The sequence below is a fragment of the Halichoeres trimaculatus genome, unplaced genomic scaffold (genome assembly GCF_033239565.1).
Source record: "Halichoeres trimaculatus isolate MK-OKI-2021-1 unplaced genomic scaffold, fHalTri1.1 fHalTri1_scaffold_15, whole genome shotgun sequence".
Classification (NCBI taxonomy): Eukaryota; Metazoa; Chordata; class Actinopteri; order Labriformes; family Labridae; genus Halichoeres; species Halichoeres trimaculatus.
The window spans coordinates 15,626,679-15,649,155 of NW_027437193.1; the positions used below are offsets into that span (position 1 = coordinate 15,626,679).

The following is a 22,477-nucleotide window of genomic DNA, read 5'->3' on the forward strand; positions in this document are numbered from 1 at the left end:
CAGTTTTAGGAGCTGCGCTGTCTATGCCCCGATGGATCCCATTAGACGGATGTCCACTGCACGATTTTGGATCTAAATATCTCCCGAAGCACTGCTTGGATCAGGAAAGCCTTCTGGGTGAGTATTTTGTTCTACTTCATTCTATAAACAATGTAAAAGCTGTATAAACCGAAATTACCCTTTAACAGGGGCATTTACAGTGGGAGGGAGTGCAGTGTTGTCAGTGGGGCACAGATTTAAAAAAGGCAACCAATTTTACTGTGACAGTTCATATGCACATTATTTTGATTTTGTACAGCAGGAGAAGAGCGTGACCGTGAAATGCAAGTTCTGCCCAGGAAATAAGAGGCTGAATACTGCATGGAACACAACCGCGAATCTCTTGAAGCATATAAAGATGTGTCAGGGGGATAAAGTAGTGTAACGAGTGGTGTAACTTCTTCCATAGTAGTGTTACTATTTCCATGGAGTAATCAAGTAGTGTAAGGCACTACTTTTTTCAATAGTAACGAGGGGTAACTTACCTTTGTGAGTGGACCCCAACTCTGCCCTCCACATCTTCTTTGTCAATGCTTTTGAGGTTTTTGTTCTCACTTTTAGTAATCAGTTTCTTTGCATAAACCTTGTTGAGGATCAGTCTGTATTCTGCACATAGAGCATCCTGGATTTCGACTTTATTAGGCCTCAATACATCTTCAGCTTTGACATGGGGTGGTAATGTCTGGCTATGGGGTAGGGTGTTAAGCAGACGAAACCCTGACTGAGAGAAACCCACATTTTGTATAAAAAAAAATAAAAATAATAAAAAAAAAACTCTCGTCGTCTCCCAAAAGCATGTGGCTTGTCCGCAGGAATCAGGCCTTGAGCTCGAGCCTGTCTGTTCAGACAGCTTTTCAAACTGCCGGCTGGTCACGTGACGACCACCAACGGCTGTCAGCTGATTGGCACTATCAAATTTCGGCTGCGTAATGTTGTGTCTCAACTCTGGCTCAAACAGTTGAAAGTCGGCGAAAGTCGAAAAAGTAGAAGTAAAAAGGTTTCACCTGTAAGTCTGCTTGCTCTTCTAGCTAAATACAGTACGACACATTAACATTTACTCTTTTTGTGCTTTTAAAGAGCTGTGGAGCTTCCTTCACGGTTTTATATCAGTCGACCGCACTGATACTACCAGCTAGCTTGACTGAAAATAATGTAAACAATCATCTTCTAACCGGAGACTCAGTTTGTCTGAAGTCTCATTTGGTTCTGTTCATCATCAACATTCCCTTCTGGTTTTCTCGTAAGTAAATAACGGTAAAGTTTCTTTGTTATGGGCAACAGGAGGCAAAGTAAAGATGGATACAGACTCCCCTGAAGACCAGCTGCTACAGTATGCTAAAGAGGGCAATCCCCAAATTCAGGGGCTCCTCCAGTCCAGAGTCGACCAAAACATTTGTCTCAACATCAACTGTAAATGTAAGTGATGACCTGATGTTAACTGGATGAGTTGACTTCAGGTTGAGTGATATGCTATTTGTTTTTCCTGTAGCTAAATCCAAAGCCAGCTCAGGATGGACTGCCCTCCACCTGGCGAGTTATTTTGGACACAGAGATGCTGTAGAAGAGCTACTTAAGGTGAGACCTGCAGATTATATTAGTATATGTGGAGTTTTTGTCAGCAGCTAGTGAGTTTGACTGTCTTGAGTGCTGTCTGTAGGCTGGTGCTGATGCAAATTTACAGAACAATATGGGCGACACACCTCTGCACAAAGCAGCCTACACTGGAAGAAAGGTAAATAACACTGTTTTCAATGTGACATTTGATATTTACTCTCCTCAGCAACTTCATGTTATTGAAAGGCACTGTCAGGGACATTGCAAAAAGATGTAATGTGATGACAAGTGAAGTATTTTTCTGACCCTGTAGGAAATTGTCCTTTTGCTGCTACGGTATGATGCCCATTCCAACATTATCAATGGAACAGCCCAGATCCCTAAAGATGTCACAGAGGATGATGAAATCATTACAATGCTGGAGGGTAAAATGAATGAAATGATGAGCGCTGGCTTCTTGCATCAGCTGCTGGCTTCACTTTATTATGGGTTAGTATTATTTTGTTCTTGGTTTGTGCAGCTGCAGAAAGGAGGGAGATGAGGCGACGAGAGGAGAAGCTTCTGGAAGCAGCCAGAGAGGGAGATATCTCCACTCTGTCTAAGCTGGTTAGAGTCTGACCTTTGAAAAACCTTGGAGTGATGCAAAAATATTAATGACATCAAAATAATGTTAAGGCTCAGTATTTTGGGGATTTAATCTCTGGGAAGAGGCATCAAGTTACAACTAAAGCTGCCCTATATTACCTGTCCTACTGCATGCAATGTCCTAGCAGGGCTTAAAAATGTCCAGAATATAAAAGCATTAGCATTTAATCTGCTTGTTTTTCATATATTTCGTGTCATAAAGTTAGTTAAGATATAATAATTCTGACGGAGATATTAATGCCTGTTTGCTCAATACTTCAAAACAGAATGAGAGTAATGTAACAGAAAAAAAGCATCAAATATATTCTGCAAGAGGTACAAAAGCACCAAAGTATATGCTTGATCATTGAGTGTATGAGAGTTTAACACTGAAAAACAAAGCCTAAAATATGATAGTAGTAGTAGAACATAAGAAATAGTAATTTGAGTACAAGTGAATTGATTGTAGTATTGGCAGTAAAATATTTGGGGTGAAGACCTGAGATAGTTTATTTTGCATTTTGATGTGTATATCAGTTTTTCTATAGTTTGTGTCTGTTTATAACTTTTTTTTTTTTTCAATTGCTCAGCTGAGTGGAGAAGAAGCTCCAGATATTCATTGCAGAGACTCAGTGGGGAATACGCCTTTACACTGTGCAGCCTACAGAGGGCAGAAGCAGTGCATCTTAAAGCTGCTTAAATCTGGAGCCAGCCTCAGTATGAAAAACAACAATGGTATATCACTGAGGGTTACCGTTTTTTTTTTATGATGGTTAGTTTAGTTACAAAAATCAGGGACTCAAAGATTTTTTTTAAGTGTTGCTCTTACTTACACCTGCTTTGAGTGTGATAGATTCATGATTTTTATTTTGTCTGACTTTGTTGCAGAGCAGACAGCATTAGACCTGATTCGCTCGGAGGAACTACGGTTGATTCTGGTTTCCTATCAAGTAAAGGTAAGGTTGAAAGAAAGAGCAGATGTTATTTATTCATTTCAAAGGTATTAAAGCGGCTGTAAGAAGTTTCCAAGTGACCTTGCAAAAGTCTCCCTTCTAGATATACGCCTGCTCATAATCCACACTTTAAAATGAGATCATCTGTGCCATTATTACAGGTTACAGGTTATTTTGAAATACTACTTCTTAGCTTCCCAATGGGATCAAGCAGTACCGCACTGATTTACAGCACGTCTATGTCTCCATGACAACACCACGCCGGCTGATGAAGTTTTTTTAGTGAGAAGAGCAATCTCTGTTTTTCCTTGCTGAAATCAATTTCTGTGATTAATTTTGTAGTGATGGTGGACAAAGGAGTCTAACTGTCAGACAGAAAAAGAACAGAAGAGTAAAAGAACGCTAAACAGGAGAGAGATAGAGCACAAGCTAAAGGCTAAAACAGGGGCTAAACTGTTTGTGATAATGTTCATTCCAACCCATATGCAGCAGTTATACTGCAGTGCTCTGTGCAAACTTGGGAGTTTATCCAGAAAATGAAGAGTGAGGTTATGATAGCTCTGCTTGGTAGATGACTGGCAGGACATAGCTAGCCAGGATTCACTAGCATTACACATTACAGACATGTCTTAGCCCTGGGCTGCCAGCAGCGCTACATATATCTGGCTTCTACAACATTTGCTTGTTGCCACTTTTCAAACCATAGCGCTGCGTAACCATAGATACTTAACCTCACTGCGTTGTATCCGGTAAAAAGTTGTCCTGAACAAAGTAAATTTGCTGTGATCCAACCTTCATTTAATTTAAAAAAAAAAAAAAAAAAACATCTTGCTAAAAGTGACATCTTCACAACAGTGTGTGTGAGACTCTGGGCCAGAAGGTGCAGAGACAGTCCAATTAACAGATCCTACTCATAGTATCTTTTAGTTTTTTTTGTAGCTGCAGAGTGAACAAATGATGAACTGGATTCCAGCTGGTTGAATTGAAATCTTATGCACATAGTGATTTCAGCTTATTTTCTTTTATTAACCGTCATAAGCTGGTATGTTGAGCTCCTTAATCACAGATTGATATTCTGTCACTGGCCTCAAATGCACACAACTGGTATTTCTGTGCATTTTCTTTTTACACATCTCCTGCATGTTCACTTTAAGTCTGGCGTCTGTGGAGTAAAAGCCTTGCAAGTCAGCAGCCCTTACTGTTTGTACAATGTCTGCACATCCTGGCACAGCTTCACTGCAGTGCTTTGCATAGTCAGGGTGAAAAAACTAAACCACTTAGTGTTTAGACAATAATTGAATTAAAAAATGATTTACCATATGAAATTATGAAGAGAAGAGGACAAATGTATAAAGAAAAGTTGACTCTGTTTAATAGGATCTGTTTTTTTAACTAGTCTGATCATTTTTTCTTCCAACAAAGGATGAACACAATGCTGTGCAGAAGATGGAAGGCGCTCTGTGGAAGGTACCACGATGATGAAGTGAATCTCTTCCTACATCTATGACACACATGCATTGATTTCATTTAAAGTTATTCACATTTTCCTGTATAGACTGTGCCCTTTATTCAACTGAAATTGTATTGATATATAGAAAAGAAACTATTAGAGACTCCTGTGTTTTAGATTCAGATATTACAGTGTAATGTGTGCATTTATGGGTTTTATTTTGTATTTAAGCAAGAACATTTCATATAGTGTGCTTTCTTCCCCATCTTGGCTTATACATTTATAGGATTAACGTACTGTTTTGTCACTTTCTGTTAACATCATGTGTCTGACAGAGTTCACGCTTTCTGGGATGGCGATCACACTGGGTGGTTATCGAGGATGGAACCCTCTCCTGGTACCCTAGACAGTGAGATAACTTTTTATGTAGGCTGTTTTCCATCATTTTTAAAATAATCTATATCTTGTTTGCATGATATTTCCTCCTTATATAAGTGCTGTTACAGAAGGAGACAAGCAAAGAAGTTCATCCACTTTTAAAAACTGCTTTGTACAATTTAACAGTTACAATGCGAGTGTTTTTTTCTTTGTGGTTTCTCTCTCTGTGTATTTCTCCAGAGCTGATGCACTGGCTGGTGTTAGAAAACAGGGCTGCAAATCTCTGGCACAGTCCTACTGCATGGTAGGTAGTGGACACTAAATGCTCATTGTATTCAATTAAACCTTGACAAATAAACCATGGTGTTCAGTCACTGCTGTTGATGTTTAGGTTGCTATCCTTTTGTACTTTTAACATGGTGGCATCTTTGACATTTCAAGCAGTGAGCAAGTAATTTAATTCTGTCATTCCAGGTCAAGCCATGGGATCACTGCTTCTTCATGCTCAGGTGCTTTGATGACACTCTACATTATTTTAAAGTTTCCTCGAAGACCGATTCAATGGCAACAAGAAAAGTGAGATGAGATTCACCTTTTTTGCCCTCGCTGTACCCCTGCCTACCTGAACAACCTGTCTTAAGAGTGTTCAGCACTGTAAATGTCACTGGTGGTGATATCTGTCTTCTCAGAGATGGTTGGATGCTTTTGAGGCACATTCATCCTACAGCACTGGCCACAGCACCCATGAAACTATTATCGATGACTCAGAGAGTGATGGTGGCAGCTCAGTGAGGAACCTGTCACAAGCTCTTCAGGTGAAATTAAACTCAAGCATCTTTTAATAAGGTCTATTATTAGCTGACAGAAAGTTTGGAGTGCTATCCATTGAAGAAGTCTCCGGTTTGTTAGTGCCTCTCTTGTCCTGTGCTCTTGCAGGCAGCCAGCACTTTCCAGCAGAAACTGGAGAGTGAAGTGTCCATATTTCTGTCGATGATGAAGAACGAGGAAGCCAGTGGTAAGAGTCTTGAAGTTAGATGCATATTCATAAAGTCAGCCTGGTGTCCATTTTTATGTGCACTTTTTTATAGTTGTGGTAAAAGTATTATGACATAAATTGTCGGACCATAGACAAGAAAAAAGATCGGATTATTTCAGCAATTGTTTGATAAGGTTCTCAACATGTGCAATGTGTAAAAAAATGTTGCATGGAGGCGTGGATTCAATATATATTTTTACAAGCAAAACTGACTCAAAAAGGTGTAACCTTCACATTTTAAGCTAATAATTTCCATGGGGGACACACAGAATTGACAGATTTTTCTCTCACTAGTTTTGGTTCTCCTTTTCATTGCAGGTGCACTCAACTAATTGCCTTTCATACCTATTTTTAGACTTTGTGGATAAGAATTCTTTGAATGACTTTTTGCATTTGATTGTCCAATTTATAATTTATGAAGCACAGAATTAGCCAGGAGAATAATCCCTGTTTTTGAATAAGCAGGGATTTTCAGACGTCTGCGCTGACTGTGTTTTGTTTGTCTTTAAAAAGAATTGGCTGCACCTCTTCTGCTAAAAGCCAAAGAGACCAGTGAGCTCTCCAGAGATACCTATGCTGCACTCCATCAGTGCCTTGAACTGCTCACAAAGCAAGAGGAGGTGAGGAAACATCTTCATCCGTATAATCAGGCCTGAGTTGGCAAGGTTTTAGTAAACCAATCAAAATCGCCTTTATAACACAGGAGACACAGAAACATGTCTGAACTGTAAAACTACAAAAGTCTATTCCTTCATGTTGATGTTTATCCCAAAACAGAAAATATTTTTAAGGAGAATTCATTATTTTTTTTTATGATGTTCTGTTTCGCTACTGACCTTTTTTACCGACTGCAACCCACTAAACATGTACCCATCTAAATCTCATTGACTCTCATAGTCTTGGCCATGTGCTGTGCTCCTATTGGCCCAAAAATTACATGGAATAATTTCAAAAATCTTAAGCTCCTCCCCGTTACGTTAGCTCTTTCATACAATTTCAGTTTGAAGTGTGTGTGTGTGTGCCCTGTGTCCGTGTGTCCACCAGTCTCAGTGGCTGTCTCAGTGTCCTTGGGGAAAGCGATGGAACAGAGCAGTAATCACTGGCAATGTCTGTAGGAAGGACACAGGCGAGATCCCCTTTTATGCTTAGGTCTGCATCCAGCCTGCAGATCAGCACAGAGACACACACACACACACACACACACACACACACACACACACATTAACACAGACAAGCTCTGACTTGGATCCACACATTGCTGCTTTGGGCAAAGGCTGTGCATTGAGCGAGGGAACTGAAGCGCGTGCATATTCACAGGCTCAGCTGGAGATACATGTATTCAGCCTCACACAGTGAAAACACACGCTCGCAGGCACACTTCCACATGCCACAGCATCTGAGAACAGGAGGGAGAGGAGACGCTGACAGCACTCTCATCCAGTATCTGCACAGGTACAAAACAAACACTTGTTTTTGTGTCTTATAGTTTGTTTTTTATCATTATCTGAACAGCTGGACGTGTTTGCAGTGGGCTTTCCCTGATGACTATTATGTTTGAAGTTTGGCAGAATGGATTTATTCTGTTTGTGGGGGTTGTTGATTTGAGGGCTAGTCTGAAGCATGGGCAAAAGCTGTTCATCATTATGCAGGGGCTATACATTTGGATTCTGTGATGTGAGCTGACAGTGACATTTGGCTTGTTTAAAGTCCTACTGCACGCCTCTTTGCTCAGTTCAGATTTTTTAGGGATTGTGCTGTAGTAGAGACTGATGCTGTGTTTACCGGTTTGTGATTACAGTGTGATATGTGCTTGAAATCACTTTTTAAAACACTTGGCAAAGCAGCAGTTTTCATTTATCCAACGATGTATTTAATAGAGCCCGACCGATTAACTGGTCTGGCCGATTAATCGGGCCGATTATGCCTGTCACCGATTAATTGAAATCTGCCAAAATGTAGCCGATTATAAAAAATTTTGCTCCACGGAGATTCTGTCTCTCCTGTTCTGTGTGTCTGTGTGTTGGGCTGCACACTGCCCAAGTGCCTGGCGCCTCCGTCCACCATTATCTAATGTAAGACTATAAAACGACGTTTTAACATCGTGTAAGTTGCTCATTGTGTGTTTACATTTTTATTTTTTTTATATACTTACTGTTTTAACAGTTTGACTTATTTATTTGAGGTGTTTACAGTTTGACTTCTTTATTTGTTATTGTGTTTACAGCTTGTTCTTATTTATCATTGGTTAACACTACAGTTCTTATGTTGACAGTTTTATAATTAGTTCCTTGTTTTAATTTGATAGTGTTCTGTCTCTGTCTTGAATCATGTGGGTATTATAATAATTTGTGTTGATATACAGTATATATCTCGTGTCTATCAATGAATTTATTACATGTATCAGCTGATATATTGGATATCGGCCAATATATTGGATATCGGCTTTTTTTTGCCCCCAGTATCAGCATCGGCCCCAAAAATCCCATATCGGTCGGGCTCTAGTATTTAAAGATTTCCGCCTCTGCTGGTGAAAAAAAGGTAAAAGTTGGTGAATTGATCTGTACAACTCTCCTTTTAAAACTCAGCCAGATTTATGACTGCAGGGCAAAGCCCACATGCTGCATGTTTACACAGTGATGTGCACCCTGCCAAACCATGTTAGCGTAGTATGAAGTGGCAACAGCTGCTGTCCTGTCACAGAGGATAACCTGGCACTATCATCACAGGGAAGGCTGAACACATTCATTGCAGTATCATCACACAGAAGGTATTTAAAGTGTCATAACAACGGACATTGAATACATCTCTGATAGCAAGAAAGGAAGGTCTCAACAAACATGTTACATCCACTGGTCTTATGCTAAGCTGCTGCTACTACATCTACTAACTGGATTATATTTCATACTCTGCTGAGATTGGCTCTATTAGGAAGCATTAACTCTAATCCCACATTAACATTATAACACCACAGATGCTCCTGTTACTGCTATTAACATCTTTGTCATATTGTGTATTTTATCACCACAGCAGTCATGCATTGTTGTAATTTTCCGTTAACATGGATAAATGGAGGGTAAATGTGGCAGGATTCTTAGGGTTTTCTTGCAGCAATTACAGAGTCACCACTGAACAGAGTGTCAGTGGTGTGACCCATTTCAGCAGAAGCTGCAAAACTAAACCATGCTAGTGAGAGCGCCTCATTATCCAGGACACATGAGGCACAGTGTGACTGGCTGATCACTGCATGTGACATTTAAAGTGAAGAGATTTGTTTGGGCAATTATTTTTTTCCGCACAATCACAACTAGGAAGCATAAAGACAATCCTAGGCAAAAAAAAACAAAAAACTTTGACACACTACAAGCATAACCTGTTGTTCTCAGGCTTCCACACCTGTCAGGATAACAGGTGAAGGCTTACAGCATGAGACCACTTAGTGGTGTCGCACAAAGATAAGCCGATCTGTCAGTTTGTGTCTCTCTATGAGAAGGAGAATAACAGAAAATTATCCTTTTTTTTTCTGCAGTCGTTGATTTTTTCTCTTAGCCTTGCTTGTGAGGTCATGAAAAGTGCTGTTTAACCTTAATTTCATCCATCACAACATGGTAACGTTCACCAGTTACTGCATTCATCTGTTTTAAAAATAACCTTCATTGTTTCTTTGATGGAAATGTAGTGGTTCTGTTCAGGACTACCTGTTAAATCCTTTGCTGCATGTCTTGTCTAAGTCTACCTGAAATATGACACTTTCCAGCTTTAAGAGCACTTTGATGTACAGCCACAGCAGTGTTTTGGATAGATGTTGTAAATCTGCTTCAGAGATTTGTTCTCCCTTTAGCAGAGAGCAGATTTTTAGAACAAAGTAGAAGCTCCCCCTTTGGGGTGTTGGCCAAGGAGAAGCATCCCTCCCAGCCTTCAGCAAGCACTACAGTACAGCACACAGCCTCAGTGGAGCTTAAAATAGCGCTGTTTGTGCTCAGATGGGAGGATGCAGTAAGAGCGGAAGAGCTGGCTGGGATAGTTAGTTACACAACAAAGTGTTCTGTCCCTAGATGGGCTCTTAAGCCAAGTGCCTGGGACAGGCAGCGTTAACGCAGGCTCATATACAGTAAACTCAAGGCTTCACACAAACAGCTTGGAGCCTTGCAAGGACAGCCCTTATTTTGTAGGAAACACATTTTGTTCATCAATTGGGTCTTTTGCCTGTGTCGCACTGGGCTGACTGGAAGCACATCACAGGTCATGTGTTGGCAAGTTGACACAGAGCAAGTAAAACAGCACTAAAACCCTCAAACAAATGGATCAGTTTGGGGAATTTCATCAACATCAACTCGCCTGTTAGCATTTTGCTGTCTGAAAAGAATGATCTGACAATTGGAAGCAAAAACAGGGAGTCTGATGTGTGCCTATAAAGGAAATAACCATCACAGTGGATACTACTGTAATTCTATTTATAGGGAGAACAGAGGGTGCCCTCACAGTATAGCAGGTGTGATGACAGCAAATGTAAGTGTTAGGTTTGTCTTTAACTGCAGGCACCAGAGGGTACATGAGGGAGCAATGTTGTGAGCTTCTGTACATTTACAGATCCTCTTGTATATACAGTAGTAAGATGATCTTGTCAAATACATAAGAATAGAGGTCTCTATGTGCTTTACTTAAATTGCTTTTTTTATTAATTGACTGTTTATAGCAGGGGTGGCCAACCTGCGGCTCGTGAGCCACATGCGGCTCTTTGATCCATTCATTATTGTTATGAGTAGTGGTGTGCCAATCAATGTAAATTATTGATATATTGATGTTGTGATCAGTATTGATCAATACTTGGGTGATGAGATTGATACTTAAGTTTCAGTTTCTTTTCTCGACTTGCACATGTGCTCATAGCTATCTAGATAGATAGATAGATAGATAGATAGATAGATAGATAGATAGATAGATAGATAGATAGATAGATAGATAGATGGATGAAACTTTGTCTCTTCTGCAGTAAAAACAGAAACTTGTCTTAGACATAGCGCCAACTACGAATTGAAGCACGCTTACAAACGCAATAAATGTCGCTTCAAAATTTGGAAGTGTATTGATTTTCATCTTATGTCTTTTCGTTTATGTGCTAGAAGAAGTGTATTTTTGATGTGGCTCTATGTAGTACCTCGTTCATTTTTGTGGCTCTAGGTCTGTGACTGGTTGGCCACCCCTGGTTTATAGATATCAACAACACGCCCCCTAAAACCCTATTCTAAAAAGTGCATTCAAAATACTTGTCAGGGCATGCACAGAAGAATTCAAGCGGCAGGACTGATGTCATACCCTGTACAATGACCCATGCTGCTAGCCCTCAGGGGCACCTCTAAAAGTTTTGGCTTCACTTTAGTGGGGATATTGTGCCTGCCATGTTTTTTATACAGTCTATGAATTTTTATTCAATACATCTGATGTTTTCTTTCTTTTTAAAGCTCTTTTAAGGAACTTTCTCTTCGTGTTTATTTCAACGCTTCCTGTAAATTTCATCAAAACTCCTTATCTTGATTTCTGGATTAGTCTGTACAGGTTTAAATCTCATTTTCAAACAATAGGCATTTACAAGTACGATATAGAAATTGTGGGTCATTTTCTGATGGTCTTGTTTGCTTCCTTTGGTCTTAAAGATTAGTCATTAGGCATTAAAGTCTGTTTTTTAACCTGTTAAAAACTCCTCACAGGAGCTTTGAAGAGCTTGGATAGTATGTGGCATGAATGCTGTTGTTCAGATATGTTGGGATTTGATATAATAAAAAAAGCTTATCAGAGGCGTCAACTCTAAACTTAACGAGTAAAAATCTAGCATGTATTAGATTGGCTTGGAATTATTTATTTGAGTCAAAAGTCTTGGGATATTATTAACCTTTAGCTCTCAGAATCAGAGATGCTGTGATCTACTTTGTGTGGGCTAGACTCGATCAGTGTTTATTAAAAATAGATGGATTTGCAGCCTTGAAGTTTGCTAATGAGAGGAAACATTCCAGCAGAAAGACATGTTTGATGATTCGACACGGTGTATTTTCATGTTTCTTTATGCTAGTTGTGTGTTTGAAGAATTAAGTTATGATCATAAGCATGAGCTGTGACAAATCTTGAGCACATTAGCAGATGTGTGAACAGATGTTTCTTTTTGCATGGCTGTGCACTCTGCTGTTACTTCAGGCACAATGAGAGATAAGGATGAACTTTTATCTTAAAAGGAACACATTGGCTGTGCTATTGCCATCTCAGATTTACAGTGTGATTTATAAGCTCCTCCGCTCTCAGCTGCCTTCCTGAAGGTGACTCTCAGAGTCTTTTGAGATTGTGGAGGCTGTTTTTCATCTTTATGACCAGGGCACTTCCTTTTCTTTAAATTTTTTTTTCCCTAAAGCGCAACTGCTCAGATATGCTTCACTCTGTGAGTTCACAAGTTTCCTTGTTGTGTTATTTTCTTTCTTTCATTGTTTTTTTGTCTTGTCTTAGGTTGGTAGGAGTGTGCAGATTTTATCTTACTCATTTTAAAGTCTGTGGGTTTCTGTTGTATGTATTTTGTGGACTTAGTGAAACACCTACAGCAGCAGCATTAAACAAAAAAGAAACAGTGATCTGGTTTGTCCCACAGTGCCCTGGCTCAGGTTGCTTTAAAAGGACACTCAATCCTGGGCTACAGAGCTCTCGGAGAGTCAGGTGTTCTGTTCCAAGTGAAGGAAACAAGATCTGAAGGCAGGGTTAGAACAATGACCTGCCATCAAGAGCATAAAGAGAAACCCTCTGTGTCCGATTAAAGAGCAAATCAATACCTTCATATCAATCAAACCATCAGTAGATCACAAATCAGCCAGCAGCCCTGGTTAATAAACGAGTGCATATGGTTCTAACCCATCCCTAACTTTTCTCTGGTGTTCACAGGTGTGGATCCTTAAGTTAGAGCAGGAGGAGGAGAAAAACAAAGCCCTCACTGAGGCTCTGCAGACGTTGGCGACTGAGCACCACGAACTCCAGCGGTCCTTGTGTAGAAGCAGGAGGTTGTCTGCGCTCAGTGCCCTCACAGAAGATGACTTCTATGACGCTGTGTCAGGTCAGCAGTCAAAGGGTCAGACCTTGTGTAACTGTGATTACATATCAGTGCAGTACACCCTCACTAGGCCTGGGCGATATATCGATTATATCGATTATATCGATTATATCGAATTTTTCCTTGTGGACGATTTAAAAAATGAAAAATTTGATTTTTTTCTCCCCGCTATTGCGCACCTTTTAAACCGCAGCAAGCGCTGACTCCGCGTGTGTGCAGCATGAATTAACAGTTCACTATCAAAACAACAGAAACCTAAATGTCATGTCAATGTTCTTGTGCGTCTTTGAGACCCAGCACCTTGACGGACACATGTTCCTTATGGTCCGTATCAACAGCCCAAACAGGTTGATATAAACTAGACCTCTCGTCAGTAAACGTTCAAATCCCTTTCCTCCAATACTCTGTTTTCTATCTGTCACTTTTCAGGAGTTTGTTTAGATCTTTGACTGAAACATTTACAAAGCCGAGACCCTTTTATGTTCACCTGCAGATGATTAATGATGTGACTGATGCCCATAAAACCTGCTGCACTTCAAGTTAATACTCTGATCATTTTGAGATTTAGACAGTAAAGAAATATACATTTGTTTTTCTCAGAACACCCTCACTGTACCGAAGAAAATCCCCTCTGATGGTGATTTGGATGGATCATGATTTGTGAAAGTAGACTGTGGGGAGGGAGACGGGACGACGATGGGCGATTGAACAGAGTGGGGCGCTGCTTGGACAGACATGACTGAGAAGTTGTGAAACTTTTACCTGAGGGAAAGCTGAGCCCTGTCTTTCCCTCCAACTCAATCCTCCATTCAGCATAAATCCATCCGCTGACGAGCAGAGCAACATAACGCACAAGCATCGAGGTGCGCTCTGTCAAGCAGGGGCGGACCAGACTTTTTAGCTTGGGGTGCCCCGACCAGGGCACTGACTTATGCAGGGAGGCATGAATTTTATGAGTCCACACTTGAATACGTACCATTTTTTTTAACTTATTTTTTTGTATTAAAATTAAAAGATAAACAGGCTACAGCCTTAGAAAAATAAAAGTAGATGGAAACAAAGTGCTTTTTTTATTTAAATCATTTAAAAGTAGAATATAACTGAATAGTGCTGTAGTGCACTGAAACAGTACAGTACACGCTTTTTCTAGCAGTATTTTTAAATTCAAAATGTACAAAGTGGTGCAGCTTTCAGTGTGGATGTAATAAGTCTGCCTCCTTTAAAACTACAAAGTGAAGTTACTGAAACAGAAGAAAAGCTGAAACTTCAATTCCAAGAGTCAAATTGAGGTTACTTTTGTTAATTTTTTGACAAAATTAAAACAAAACTGGTTTTGAGTTATGTCTTTCATTTGTACCTATTGTTTTCTTCAAGAGGAAAAAAAAATCGTCAATAAATCGAAAATCGAATTTTTTGTGGAAAAAATCGGAGATTTTATTTTGAGGCCATATCGCCCAACCCTAACCCTCACACTGTGTTTCGTCAGGTCATATAGTAGACACAGTAACCTTCAGGTGTTGACATCGTCTTCACATCAGCACTACGTTTTATACATGCTTCTCTGTTGCTTGGGGCTAGTGGGATATAACTACTCTGAAGTTCTTGCTTACTTTTTTTAAAAAACCTTTCGTGATATATTGTGCAAACAAATATGTAAACTTTGCACTTGAGATTTTGCAAAATTTGCATCTTTGTACCTCCTAAATCCTCACCGTGGTGATTATTTACAGCAGGCTTCTGCCTACAGCAACTGTTTGTGCACTTTCTCAGGAATCTTTGCATTATTCATTGATCCACCAGCCAGAAACAACTCTGCCCGCTGACTCTAAAGCGTGCTCGGTATAAATGAGGATTTTCACATGCTGAGACGAGTGCGTAAAACTCATTCACGTGTTCTTGTTTACACACAGGGTGTTTAATGAAGCCGCTCTTTATCTTCCACCAGCTGTTACACAGAGTATACGGTGCAGCCATGCAGCTGCTTTACATTTCCATCAGCACATTATTCAGTTTATAAGTAGTAGTAATAAGAAGCACCCAGATTAGCATACAAAGTCCTCAGTGTACCACACGGTTCAGCTCACCTTTGTGTGTGACAGTGTGTGTAGTGACAGTGCTGCATCCACAGGCACAGAGCAAACAATGTTTGAGGAAATGAAGCCTCAGTGCGGCCTCTCATTGGAACACAATCCTCAGGTGGGGTTTGTCTGGCAGCAGGGCGGGGGAGGTTGGAGAGGAAATCGAGCTCAAGTACTATTTGCGGACAGTGTATTGTTCAGGCTGCAGCTTTCTGAGCCAGCCCCTCAAACCTGTCTGTATGCTTGTGTGTGTCTTGTGTGTATGTACGTGTGTGGTGACTGTCGACCTGGCGTCTTTGGCATGACCTGGCCTCTGCCCCCTGTCGTCGTCGTCCCACAGAGTCGGATTCGGAGCTCTCTGTGAGCGGCTTCCTGTCCGTGGCCAGTCACTCCTTTGAAGAGGACGAGGGGAGAGACGCCCCCCTTCACAGCAGCCTCCGCCATCCCAGCTCGCTCAGGGGGCCTTCCGGAATGTCAGGGGAGGGTAGCCATGGCAACCAACCAGCCCAGTGCAACGGAGTCGAGAAGCACAGGTGGGACACGCTCCAGTTATGATGTCATGCTTGTTTATTGGCTAAAATGATGACAAAGAGATGAGTGAAAATGTGAAGAGAGTAGATCAGTGCTCTGCTGAAAACCTGCACAATCGTTAGTTTGACTTTACAATCAAAGCTGGATGCAGGAATCATTTTAAAAAACACCTTACATATGTCTTTTGATCATGTGTGTATAAAGACAGGTTTCAGACTAAAATCAGCAATCGGCTGGCAGATAGAGGAGTCAGTGTAATAGGATGCTACCTTTCCACTCCACTCTGTTTTTGTAGTCAGGTGTCTTTTTTGTTTGAGCACCCAGTCCACTCCACAGAGAATAGCCTGCTTTGTTTTCCCCTGTCAGATCCAACTCTCAGAGCGAACAATCAGAGTAGTGCCTGGTGTTTCATCTTTTTTTTTCTTTTATATTATTTTCCTAAAGATTTGACAACTTCTTTTACTCCCATGGAGGCTGACTCTGGCCTGGCCTGTCCCCTTCAATTCAACAAGTGATCCATGAATTATTTAGGATGTGCTGGCTCTGAGTTGGAGTTGGAAAGAGAACTGGCTAGCTCTGCATGCACATATGTTTGTGTGTGTGTGGGTTGTGCATTAAAGATTTATAAGGTGTCTGTTTATCTGGAAGTAGTCCTGTCATTCAAAAATGTGTCTGTCCCTGGTTGCCTGTAGAGGCGCTTTAATTCTAGTTGTATAACATTTGTCTCATTTTCCTTTTTTACTATATCCTGCAATAAATTCAGTCAAAAAGTGACAAATTATTTCAGATATTATTTCATTAAAAGACAGAGCAGTTATTAAAAAAAAAGATTTCTCACTGTAAGCTTAAAAAAAGCATTTTTGTGGCTTAACTGAATTTCAGAATCCTCATACCAGTTGTTACCTCAGTGATCAATACCACATGCTTTGAAATATGAAAAAAAAAACGTGAATTGTTCTCATCCTTTAAATATAAAGGCTAGTGAAACAACTGGGCCAAAAAATAGGCTTGCCATGCGTCACTGCTCTGCTCATCCTACAGATGGAGCAAACCCCCCTCCCCTTACCTCTTTGTTTATTTAGCTGAAGTAATGTCTTTTATTTGTGGTGCTCCATCTGCCTCCAGCCAGCATATCTCAAAAAAACACCAAAAAAAAAAAAAAAAAAAAAAAAACCTCCATAGAGCAGAGAGCTCTGTAAGCACAACTGGAGGATAAACTCAGTCACAACATGGACCTAATTTACTCAAGGCGCACAGGCTGAGATTTAGAATTAGATTAGAAGGAGTGAGAAAGAATATCTACTCTTTTAAATAAAATGCACATATTTAAGTCAAGCTTCAGATTCAGTATGACCAAAAGATGTAGCCTCTTTACAGCACATGTAGATATTCATCTGTTCATGAGTATTGCATGAGACCAGACTGGCTCATTAGCTTACAGGTGTCGGATGACTCTGCTCCAGTATGGTGGTTCAGGCTTCGTTTTCTGCTCTGCAACTTTTATGATACGGGAAGTGATGGACATCCTTTTTGTTTTTGCACTTTTTCCTCATAGTGTTGACACTGCTTCTCTTTCTGTTCATACTTCTGCCACACAGAGCGTGTCTGCCGGCTCCCATGTTCTCCAGAAACGATGTCAGCATCTGGAGTATCCTGAAAAAATGCATCGGCATGGTGAGAGCGGACGGTTCTCCTCAAACAGATCTGCCCTTTATTTGTTGGGCTTTTGTTTAAGAAAGTTCATTAATTATGATAAATGAGTGTTATTGCTTCCTGCTTATCTTATGGTGCCTGTTAGGTGTATAGTCATTAGTTTCAGTTTCTTCCAATCCTGGGGGATCTCAGTCCTCACTCTGCTCCTGCCTGGGTTTAATTACAGTTAATAATGTCTCTTAATGTTTAACTCTCTAATTAAATGTAGTTAATGAGTCATGCATATGCAGTTCAGCTGGCTGACAGAGGTATACAGTCAATATACAGACGCACATGGGGTATCCACAAAGTGAGGTTGTAGTCATGCAGCCATCAAACAGGGACGGTAGCTTGTTTTTTTCTACATCTCGTGATGTTGAGGTTTGGGTGGAATTAAGGCAAAAGTACATGGTCTTAACCTCAAACCATGAGATTTTTGCTTTGCTCTAAATCTTAAAAACATTGAAAATAAGAGCTTGCGTCAAAGATTTTTTTGATTTCAGTGCACAAATATTCAAACTCCACTGCTTTTACAGGTAATGTTTCCCCCCTCTTAATTCTTTGTCCTTTGTTTTTTGCAGGAGCTGTCAAAGATTGCCATGCCTGTGATTTTTAATGAGCCCTTGAGTTTCCTTCAGCGATTAACAGAATACATGGAGCACACCTACCTCATCCACCAAGCCAATGTTACAACAGACTCTGTCGAGAGGATGAAGGTACTGCCATTCAGACTTTACCTGACTAATGAAAATAGACTTCTTGTCTGTCTTTGTCTTGCTCTTAATTAGTAGCTTTCAGTTTGTTTATCATAAGTCTGTGTAGTGTGTTGCAGCGTTTGCTGTGTCAGCTGTAGCATCGCAGTGGGATAGGACTGGGAAACCCTTCAATCCACTACTTGGGGAGACATACGAGCTAATCAGGTGAAACTTCAGTTACAGATGTAATGTGCAAATGTGTTTTATCAGCTTGAAATTTCTGAAGCTTTATGACTTATCCTGTCCTGGGCTTTCCCTGCGTCTCCCTGCTCTCCATCAGAGAGGATTTGGGCTTTCGGTGGGTTTCAGAACAAGTGAGCCACCACCCTCCAGTCAGTGCCTTTCAAGCCGAGGGTCTCAAGGAGGATTTTGTCTTCCATGGCTCCATCTACCCCAAACTCAAGTTTTGGGGGAAGAGCATAGAAGCTGAGCCCAAGGGTGTCATTACACTGGAGCTGCCGAAGTGAGTGCTAAGTCTTCAAACTGCTTAGCAAGTCTGCCTCATTTCATTTAGAGACAGCCTGAAATAATGCAAACTCTGTTCTGCAGATACAATGAAGCCTACACCTGGACAAACCCCACCTGTTGTGTGCACAATATCATCGTGGGACAGCTATGGATCGAGCAGTACGGCAGCGTGGAAGTGATCAATCACAAGTAATAGAAGTTCCTTTCTTTTTGTGTTTGCTTGCCTGTCTATCTGTCTACAAATGCTTTCCTCGCTAATTAGCATGCGCTGGGGCTGAGGTGCATGAACATTCTTCTTTTCTGCACTCCAAGGCGGAGCGTTGTTCTACTTTCAGATTCATCTTATTGATCATGGGAGCAGAACTGGGACACTTGCCATTAGAACAGAAGAGCAGGATAATTAATGTTTGAAAGCCTTTAGCTGAGCTGAAGAACAGTGAAAGAGAATTGGTAAACGGTCTGTCATTCTGTGGCAGGACTGGAGAGAGATGCAGCCTGACTTTCAAACCCTGTGGCCTCTTTGGAAAAGAGCTCCATAAAGTGGAAGGATACATCCTCGATAAAAGGTTCTCTTCCTTTAATTAACAGGGATTTCATTATTCATATGGTATTTAATCTTGCCTAAGAGAAAAGTAAATGTGTTTTACATTTATATATATATATCAGAACAAGGTCATTAAGAGCTTCAGTATAGAGAGAATAATGATGATGCATCAAATATTTAAGACACGAAAAGCTGTTTTATTAACACATTTCTTTGAACACGCAGCAAAAAGAAGCTCTGTGCTATATATGGCAAATGGACAGAATGCCTTTACGCAGTAGACCCTGCTACATTTGAATCCCACAGAAAGACTGACAAGAAGAATCCAGATGATAAAAAAGGCAGTAAACAGGTATTCATTTTACTGCTTTAAAGCTACCAGTTTTCTGTTTCCATGTTTGGTAAAAACCTGAGGGATGTGTCATTTTTACATTCTCTGTGGACCCAGAGCAGTGTGGATGAGGAGCCAGAAGAGATACCTCCACCCGATGCTGAGACGGTCCAGGTCATCCCAGGCAGCGAGCTCATTTGGAAAATTACACCCCGGCCAGAAAACTCAGCCAAGGTTGGAAACAAATGCAGCATGGGGTGATGTTTTTGTCGCTTCTCATTCTTGATCCCTTTGTGACTCCTGAACATTTTCTGGCAATTTTGTCATTTCTGGCAGTTTTATGCATTTTCCACATTTGCAATGCACCTAAATGAGCTGGAGAAAAGCATGGAGGGAGTTATTCCTCCAACAGACAGTCGCCTCAGACCTGACATCCGCGCCATGGAGAATGGAGACATAGGTACTATACCACCTTCATTTAAGTCCCTATTACCAGCTACAGGAGAACAACACTGTAATTTGAAAGTTTCTGTTCATATGTTTTTAGATTTGGCAAGCGCAGAGAAGAAGAGACTTGAGGAAAAACAGAGAATGGCTCGGAAAAATCGCACCAAATCCACAGAGGAATGGAAAACAAGGTCAGTCACTAAGATGTTGTCTATTGCGTCATTGCCCTATTGCGTCTTAGTTTTGCTAACCTCCTCCATGTTGTCTTTTGTTATTTTTTTGTGTCTTATATTAAATGTGAAAAGGAATGCTGCACTTGGCCCAAGGTTTGGTTCAAAGCTCTGCCTTCTTCCTGTTTTCTTTGGTGTGAAGTGCTGCACTAAACTACACTGCCCCCCTCAGGAGAAAATGCACTACTGCAACTTTTCCATTTTATCAAATTCATTTCACACACAAGCACAGTGAAAGATCCTTATGAGCCAAACTAGAGTATATGAACTCGTCTTGTGCTTTTTTGTGTGTTTTTTATTTGTCGGTCTGTTAACCCAAAGTATTATGCAGTATTTGTATGAAATGACTCCTCTCATTGTTCAAACCCCACAGGTGGTTTCAGCAAGGGCCCAACCCTCACAACAAAGCTCAGGACTGGCTCTACTTAAAAGGCTACTGGGACAGGAACTACGCTCATATGCCTGACATCTACTAAAACGTAGAAATACAACTACTACCATGAACATAGGCATCTACTTTGAATACCTTAACACTTAACTTTCTGTACTAGAATTTGTGCTGAAGCACCCTGGCACATGCAACACTGTAAAGGAGTACAAAACAGAGAGTAGCATTTCTGTAACATATTTATCTATTAAGGAATTAACAACATAAACAAAGAAATGTATATTTAACAACAGACCTGTATGAACAATGAAGCACAAAACCTCTCTTTTGCTTATTTATTGTGGTCTTTGACCACTTAAGTATGGTAAAGGCATGTCAGAAATATTAATACAGATGTTAGATAGCTAACGCATCGGTCAGCAGCCTTAGTTTTGTTGTTGGTAGTTTGTCCAGGATTCCCTCTGGTCATGAAAACCTTCAAAAACATTTGTCTAGACCTCAGTTAACTAACAGCTGGCTACAGATATGTGAAGAAAACATCCTGAACACACTGATTAGACTGTTACATCATTTTGACACCATTCTACTTGTGCATGCATACTGCTCTGCTGCGCAAAGTCCTGAGACAAACAGTTCAGAAGATGTGCCTGCCAGCGTCTGAGTGTAAATCTGTATCCAAGAACAGCTGAGATGTGGCATCTGACAAGAATCATGGCTGCCATTAGGACAATAAGAGCTTAAAATCTTAATCAGACCTAAGTTATGTACTGTATAGATGTGTATAGAGATGAACAGTGTTGCACAGAAGTCTACCTGACTCTACATATAAAGTAGCACTTTTTTAGAATCACTGACTCTGCACTTGAAGATGTGTGTGCGTGTGTAAAGGTCTTGCAGTAGTTAAAGAGTTATCACTTATACTCCTAGTGTTGTTGGTCTAGCTTTCACAATAAGAGCATGTCTATCACTATAACTATGCAAGCCTTACCTCTTTTACAATCAAGCACTGAGTATATATTCTCTCTAGCTGGGAATAGCAGATAGAAGTTGTTTTTTTTCTGTTATCACACTTTTGGGTATCAAAACCAAATTTCTAATGTTGCTAAATAAAAGCTTAAAGTTGTTTGAACTCTTGTTGTTTATTGTTGTTGCAGTGAAGACTTTCCACTCAGGGTGATCCTGTTGAATTTACGGATGAATGGTGCTAAAAATGTGTTTTTATATTTGGGTCCTACTTGTTATTCATTGAACGTCCAATCATAAAATTTCTCTCACACATTCTGTCGTGGATTTACAATCTAATTATGCAGACTGTTCTGTTTCACAGCTCATCGGGGGGAACAGAAATAAAACTGTAAATTCAGCACAGCAGTTCCACCTGGCCATGTGAATAAAGATTTATCGTAATGTTTTATAACTTAAATAATAGTACAACAGTCTTGCCATAAATCCTCAATTATATTAAACAAAATGTATTTTTAATGAAGATGATGTTTGAAGTTGTAGTGTCTGTGTTGTTAAAGTATATTGCAGGAAACTCCAAAGTTTCTCTTTTTATCATTGAGGATAAACTTCTCTTATGATTCTTTTTGCTGCATATGAGTAGATACTGTGGGTTAAGAAGTAGATATGATGATAAGAGCTGGTTTCCTGTTGTAATCATGATGTATTCTTAAAAATGTTATCAATCCCAGTAAATAAAACACTATTCCATTTAATAATATTCATTTAATTATCGTAAAACAAATAGTTTACAGCCAAGAGTAACACTGTGCTTCTAGGCCACTCACGAGTGGAACAACATTTTAGCACTATTTAACATTGTATGCAGAACATATTTACACCAATAAAAACATCTTTCTTAAAAAATGAATGCTCTAAAAAAATAAAAATCAAGA

The 22,477-nt window shown here is 40.1% G+C and overlaps 1 protein-coding gene across 2 annotated transcripts; it reads left to right on the top strand.

Moving 5' to 3' along the window:
• Positions 1–918: 918 nt before the first annotated feature.
• LOC141804500 (oxysterol-binding protein-related protein 1-like) lies at positions 919–22,057 on the top strand. 2 transcript variants are annotated; one of them, XM_074688959.1, is made up of 29 exons: positions 919–1,045; positions 1,321–1,455; positions 1,529–1,614; positions 1,697–1,771; positions 1,907–2,018; positions 2,114–2,199; positions 2,808–2,952; positions 3,106–3,173; positions 4,593–4,637; positions 4,956–5,029; positions 5,239–5,302; positions 5,473–5,574; positions 5,688–5,813; positions 5,935–6,013; positions 6,548–6,654; positions 12,950–13,118; positions 15,534–15,726; positions 17,323–17,398; positions 17,998–18,132; positions 18,239–18,336; positions 18,452–18,634; positions 18,721–18,828; positions 19,116–19,205; positions 19,409–19,535; positions 19,632–19,748; positions 19,851–19,974; positions 20,062–20,152; positions 20,267–20,287; positions 20,565–22,057. In XM_074688959.1, exons 2-29 carry the CDS (start codon positions 1,335–1,337, stop codon positions 20,665–20,667), a joined length of 2,925 nt encoding a protein of 974 aa, XP_074545060.1. In that variant the 5' UTR covers positions 919–1,045; positions 1,321–1,334; the 3' UTR covers positions 20,668–22,057. The 2 variants fall into 2 exon arrangements, with proteins under 2 accessions (XP_074545060.1, XP_074545061.1); XM_074688960.1 differs by lacking the exon at positions 20,267–20,287 and having other exon boundaries at positions 920–1,045; positions 20,565–22,053.
• Positions 22,058–22,477: the final 420 nt, after the last annotated feature.